Below are 6,815 nucleotides of genomic sequence, written 5' to 3' on the forward strand. Positions count from 1 at the left end.
AGACTTTTTGAGTGGTTGTCTTTTGAAATGCATGCACAAATAATAGTTCAGCTAGCTCCCTTCCCCTTTCAGCTCTGTCCCAATACAAGCCCTGGAATCAGAGTAACTAGAACCAAATTCTTTGAGTGCATGAGAAACCAAATACAATGGGGACTGGACTTATAAATGTTGAATTAATCTGGTGCAAGAGCTGCTCTTTTCTGAAGACACTAATGTGCTGTGTATACAACCTTTGAGGGGAAACGGGTGCTAAAGGAACTGCCCTTCGTGTGCTGCAAGTTCAAGAGCTCTTTTACCTCTTCTGTCAAGACATTGGCAGAACAAAGAAAAGATTGTTTTGGGTTTTTTTCCCCCTTTCACCTTTCAGTGTATTACTGTGCTGGATTATTGTGTTATTTAAATAATAATTCTTCTAATGCAGGAGGTTTTAAAATGTGTTCCTAAACAAAAGTCTGTGAACTTTGTCCTTTCTCCAACTTTTTCCCTCTAGAACGGCAGCAATTCTGCTTGTACCATGGACGAGCCAAAGTCGGTGTGTGTTTCGGTGGATGAAGTGGTCTCAAATGGCACAGATAACCAAGACCTTCGTCTGATGAATGGACATCTAAAAAAGGTGGACAATACTCTGACAGAAGCTCATCGTTTCTCCTACCTACCCCGCAGACCAGCTGTGAATATTGAGTTTAAAGAACTGTCATACTCTGTCCAAGAAGGGCCATGGTGGAGGAAGAAAGGTGAGGAAAACTTAAATGTTTTGCCTAACATACAAATGTTATTGCCCACGTGGGTGGTCGTGATAGGTGGAATGAGCCTGTTGTGGATGGCAAAGCAAAGCGAGCATGTTTTCATGGTTGCTTTTTACTTGGCTTCTTGATACACCCACTGCCCCCCAGCCAGCACTGGGGAACCTTCCCAGAGCCTGATGCAGTGGGATGTGTGGCCCCTTGCACTCCAAGAAACTGTAGATGCAGTAGCTCATACAACTGCTTGGTTTCGCCTCCCAATTCTAAGGTATCTGAAGTAAATATAGTATTGCAGTGCTGCCAAATATCTGTCCTGTGATCTTGCATGTCTACAATTTATTGGTGAGGGTGGGTAGAGCATGCAGTAGTTTAAAGATGGGGGTGGGGAGAAAGAGGATGGTTTTTTTACTTTTGCGGTTGGCTGTTTTGTGAAATGGTGATTTTTTTTTTTCAGTACTCTTGCAGAACAGCAAGCATCACAGAATTTCAGAAGGCATTTGAAACCAGGATAAAAATTATTCTCTTAAAACGCCATGTTTGGAAATAAATGCCGTGAGCTATAGGAGCATCAGCCCATCCATGTCTCTTGGTGTTCTGCGATGGGTCTGTCTAAGCTTACCATTGCTTTTAACTGATGAATCACTGGCTATTGCTAGGGCTGAATCCTGAGGTTTAGTCGAGGACCAGGGTGTTCTTACTAGCTAGTTTTGCTAATAAGACAGAGCAAAGAGTTCACAGCCTGCAACACAGGGCACGCCAAAATGGTCCAGATACTGAATCCATCTCAAGGAAGTAAAGTGTTGCCACTTCCTTCTCACAATCAAGTTTCACTTGTAGCTGGCTCTGAGACAATTCTTCTGGTGCTGATTTAGTGATGGGAGTAAGGAGGGCATATTCAGTTGTCTTCTTCATACGCTTTTGGTCTATTCCAGTTCTGAAAGGTGGGTGTAAGGTGGCTCTGTCCTTTTTCATCTGCTTTGCATTCATTCTTTTTATACCTTCATCTGCTTTGTGTAGCCATGTGTTTCCTAGAGAGTTTTTGGTTTTTGTCTGTGTGTGTGACTAGTCATCTCTGAAAGGAAAACTAGGTCGTGCAGTAAATTCCTGCTAGCGAAAAGAAGTAAGCCCAAGAGAAAATAGGGAAATCTTCAGGAGAATGTTGTGTACTAAATGACATAATTGCTCTTCCTCGAGGAATTCTCTCTTAGTAATGTAAATTGGTATGGTTGTGTGCTTTAGCTCTTTTAAAGAGATAAGCCCCTGCCAACACACTGCTTACCTGAGCCATACTTGATACCTGCGCTTGCTCTGAATTTGTAAATCCACTGGCTTAAAGGTTCCACTTGAAATTGTTTCACAAAATACACTGCTGCTGCCTGGAAATTGTGTCATTATCACAACACCAAGGCTTTAGTAGTCTAAAAATGTGTGGTATGAAAAAAACTCCATCTATGGCCATGGAATTGCTACTGTATGTGGACAGCCTGTGCATACAGTTATTCATTTGTTGAAGGATATGCAAACTTGAGGCTTTAATGGGTTTTTCAACATCAAAAGTGTATGTGCACACACCTGTCTTCTTTTAATTCTTTATTAAAATTTCATGTAGCCATACTGTCCATAGGAGAACAACTTGGTTTGGCAGCAGCTTTTGTACACTCAAAATTACTTCTTGTCTTATCAGAACAAACTCAAACATTGAAGGTTTTTTCCCCCCAAGAAACGGAACTATGCCAAAGTGTCTCATGTAAGAGTTAAAAACTTAAGGTTTTTACCTGGATCTATTTCTTATTGGCCAAAAATGATCAAGGGGTTCTAGACCAAAAACCTATGTCCACATTTGCTGACATGTCTGAGTGACTTGGCTTGAACGAAATGGCACATCCTGACAAAAAGTCCTGCTGCTGAAAAGGACTGATATTTAGCTCTAGGGCATGTCTGGCTATGACTATGTCACTACACTTAGATTTGAAAGAGATTAAACTTTTCTGGCTATCTGTGAGCAGGAGTTCACATTTTCCCCTCCTCACCTGGTCTTGCGCCGTATGTCTTTTGCCGGACCACTGAGGACAGCCTCTGAATGGCTGCGAGGCATGCTGTCTGCCAGCAGGTCTTGGCACTCTTCTGCTAGCCAAGGATCTAAAAAAAAGACTTGGGGGGGTTTACAGTCGATACCAAGCTGAATGTGAGCCAAAGTGTACTCTCCCTGCAAGTAAGGTAAGCCACGCAATAAGCAACCTTTGGAGGACCTGGCCAGATGGAGGCAAGTTGCTATCCTTCTCCACATCGGTGACAGCACAACTGGAATCTTATATCCATTTTTGTGCTCTCCAGCTGAACAGAGATACTGGGAAGCTGGAAAGGGTCTGTCGGAGGGGTAAAAAATTGGTCAAGGGACCTATGAAGAGAGGCTGAGGAATTTGGGCTTTTTTTGACTAATGAAGGGGAGGCTGGGGGATGATGTCATTCTGGCATACAACTACCTAGAGGGCAGTTACAAAGACAGCGGAGCCAAACTCCTGTCAGTAGGCAGGCTGATACACAAGCGCTAATGGCCACATATTGCAGTTTGGGTGGCTTATGGTAGATGTTAGGAAATACCCATTCACCAGGAGGTTGATGCAGCACTGGGACAGAAACAGTGTGCTTTCTCCACACCAGGGGGTGTAGAAAATTTGGCTGGGCAGAGCCACAGCTGACCTGATCTTGTGTTGGTGATCATCTTGCTTTGAGCAGAAGGCTGGACTAGGCGACCTCCAAAGGTCCCTTCCAAGTAACACTTCTATGGTTCAGTGAATTGCTAGCCAGATTATAGAAACCTTCTTTAAACAAACTTTCTTCCCAGCCATGTTCACTACTCCAGGAATTGACGCAATGTACTAGTTTTATTAAAAAGGGTTTTCGATGAGAGAAATTGAAAACTGAATTGTCTAAATTGTCTCAAATGAAGGTAAGGACCGAACTGTCAGATTCCTTGAATTGTTTTAGTGGTTCTGGTGTGCAATTTGGGATATCTCTATTTGAAACCGGTGGGCTTGTGATGAATACGTCACACATAAAACTATTCTGAATGCCTCTTACTGGTTTCTCGTCCGCTGGGAAACTGGGCCTTTGCAATGGGTTTTAATCTGTCTCTGTTCAACATAAGGACAATATTGTGCTGGAAACACTGGTGGATGTTTTAGCTCTACACTCCTTGTGGGTTCCCTGTGCTAAAAGGATCTGTCACTGCCGTGATGCGAAATTTTTAAATTCACTTCTTTATGAGAAGAGTAGCAGAAAACAGATTCCTGAAGGAAAGACCCATAAAATGGGAGATGTCTCTCAGTTCACATTGGGTGCTGGTCATGGTAATAAGCGATAAGGGATGCTGTTATGAAAATGTGCCTTTTAAATTAATAGTGTTTCTATTCTGAAACAGATCTTGGAAAGAAATTCTGCTATTTCTACATCTTTCTTCATGACTGTATTGAATTAGTTAAAACCTTTCATGAGTGTTGAATCACAAAGAGCGAAGTATAGTTTCCTTGCAAAGACAATTTGTGGCAGCATGTTAGGGAGGAATTCAACTAAAGAGCAACAACAAAAAAATGTGTTCCCTTCAGTAAAAATGATATTGCAAAGTAATGTTAAGGTTAGGCTCTAAATTAACAAAAGGAGGAATAATTAGTGATGCTGCCATTGTGTTCTGTACTTAGCTGTATTGCTCAGACAATGAAGCTCATGGTATGTAACATCATTTACTTTTTATTAAAAGCACAAAGAAACGTGAATTTGCATTGCTTGTCAACAACAAAGAAGCTAAATAAGCCATTGTAGACTTCAAATTAGAATTTTTCATTGATTTGTGTCTCAGCCTTAAAATGCCTAATTTATCTATTAAATCTCATTTTCTCTTTAAAAATAAGGAAGGGCATTTTTATTCTCAGATTTGTATAATAAATGCTGTTCTACTTGTTTTAATGAGGTTCTATCAAATTCATGGCCAAGATTGATTGGTATGACTCTGGACCTGAGTCATTCATGGTGTAATTCCTCTTGAACTCAGTGATATTAACGGGGAAGGAATCTGGTAGGTGAGTCTTTGATGAAAGAAGCTGCACCTGACCCATTCTGTTCAGTAGGCGTTCTTACCAATATGGGAATTTGGAAAAGTTTACAGAGGTGGAAGTTTCAGAAGGTTTCAGATGATTTTGACATTCTCCTCATAAAGCTTTTGGGGAATTAGTCAACTGGTAGAATCAACTACTCCTTCAGTTTTGAAGGAAGAAGGTTGGTAAGTGACTTAATCCAGATCTTGTGAGGGTGAGGATCTTCCAGAACCAAAAATGCGTCTTGATCTTTGAATCCTGCCTTTGTTCAGGCATGTGCCAGGGGTCTCCTCCAGTCAGGAAGGTTCCAGATTCACCTAAGGAAGAGAGCTGCAGGACTGCTGGAGCAGAGACAGTGTGTTGTAAGATTAAGATGAACTGGCAAAGGTAGAAAAAGGAAACTTCAGCACACAAATAATAGGGCTGTTCCATCCAAAAATGCCTTCTCCTTTCTTTTAGGAAGAGGGAGCCGGCTGGCTTGGAGGGGAAGAAAAAGAGGAGAGTCCTCTGTTAGATCCAGCGTGGGCTTCTTAAATGTGGAAAAGCAAGATCCACAGAGCTTCAGAAGAAACTGTGTCCAAAATTTCAGTGTCTTGTCACAAAGCCATTTATCTAGAAGTTGAGAAGGAGATCTGAAAGTGGATCTTCCCTTGGCTTCTGAACTGTCTGTTTAAACTGCGGTTTAAAATGAAAACCACGGAAACATAGACTGGTTTTAAGCAGTTTATAGAAAAATTGCAGACGTGTAGGTTTTAGTTCTAGGACTGCCTGAAAACTGTTTGCAAGAGGATTTCAGAGAAAAGTCAGTGCCTTAGCTTTCTGCCATTCTTGTTAGAAGTGCCATAAAGTAATCTGAGTAGAATGAGTGGTTTGGCAATAAAATTATGGATAGTCCAGAATACGAAGAGGGCATGAAGGGTACTTTGGAGCCTTCTGTCTTCGTCAAATTCATTCAGCTTTACTTTGGAAAGATACATACCTTCTATATACTCACCAAAGGACATTTGTCCTATTGTTTGTAGGTGTTTTTATTATAGTGTAGGGTGGAAATGGAAATATTATTCCTACATAACTTGAGTGCATCCAGGAAGAAAGTAGTAATAAATTGGTTTTCAAAACTCCACAACAATTCAGGGATTAGGGTTTTGTTGTTGGTTTTTTTTTTTTTTTTTTTTCTCATACTTGTCAGTATTCATGGTTAATTAGGCAACATTTTAGTTGGAAATTTCTCCGTTGTTATTTTTAGGACCATAATGACTCATTTGTGCTGCGTTAGAGTGTGAGTTCTGGTAGGATTTGGTCTTTAGTAACCTCTGAGGGAACGGGCTGCAGCCGGTCAAAATGTGGCCGGGTACTTTTACGGAGCGGTTTAGTAGCAATACAGAAATTCATGCTTAGCAGAACATGTGATATTTCTGTGATTTTGGGTTGTTCTAACGGCTCAGACCCTGTGGAAACGGTCAGCCGGAGAGGTGCTGCCTTTTCTCACAAGGTTGTTGCTTCACAGCTTTGAGATGCAGCACATTGAACGGCAGGAGCGGAAGGAGGGGGATGAAGGACTGTGCTTATTCTGGATGGCTCTGTCGTGTCCGATGGGGAAACATGCAGCCTCTGGCAGGTTGCTTGATATTCACCAAGCGCGAAAAGTGGCCGTCACAGTCCGGGATAGCGTCATCAGAACAGCGAGACACCGACATTTCAGCGAAGAATTCTGTGTATGATGCTGATACCGATCCCTGCATAAGATGGAAATGTAACCCACTGTCACGTCACTAGCAGAGGCTTAAACAGGCTGGGTTTCACTGATTTGCTTTGGTGCTCTGTTAGAAATTAGTTCTGGTGCTTGGACAGACCTGTTTCCCTTTATGTAGCTAGGCTTTTCTTCGCCACATCCTTTCTGCGACTTCATTTAAAAGATTTCACCCTCCCCTCCACCCCCCCCACCCCCGAGATAGCTGAAGACCTAAATGAAAAAGGGGAG

The 6,815-nt window shown here is 41.9% G+C and overlaps 1 protein-coding gene across 2 annotated transcripts in view; it reads left to right on the top strand.

Annotated features, from left to right (window-relative positions):
- The first annotated feature begins 499 nt into the window (after nucleotides 1-499).
- The window catches only part of ABCG1 (ATP binding cassette subfamily G member 1), a 49,498-nt gene continuing 43,182 nt past the window's right edge, over nucleotides 500-6,815 (top strand). Inside the window, exon 1 of one of the 2 annotated variants that reach the window (XM_009641010.2) lies at nucleotides 500-734. In XM_009641010.2, coding sequence (XP_009639305.1) covers nucleotides 515-734 — 220 coding nt within the window. In that variant the 5' untranslated portion in view covers nucleotides 500-514. The remainder of the gene's footprint in view (nucleotides 735-6,815) is intronic. The other variant, XM_035896459.1, reaches the window with a different exon arrangement.

The sequence above is a fragment of the Egretta garzetta genome, unplaced genomic scaffold (genome assembly GCF_000687185.1).
Source record: "Egretta garzetta isolate BGI_Z169 unplaced genomic scaffold, ASM68718v1 scaffold45, whole genome shotgun sequence".
NCBI lineage: Eukaryota > Metazoa > Chordata > Aves > Pelecaniformes > Ardeidae > Egretta > Egretta garzetta.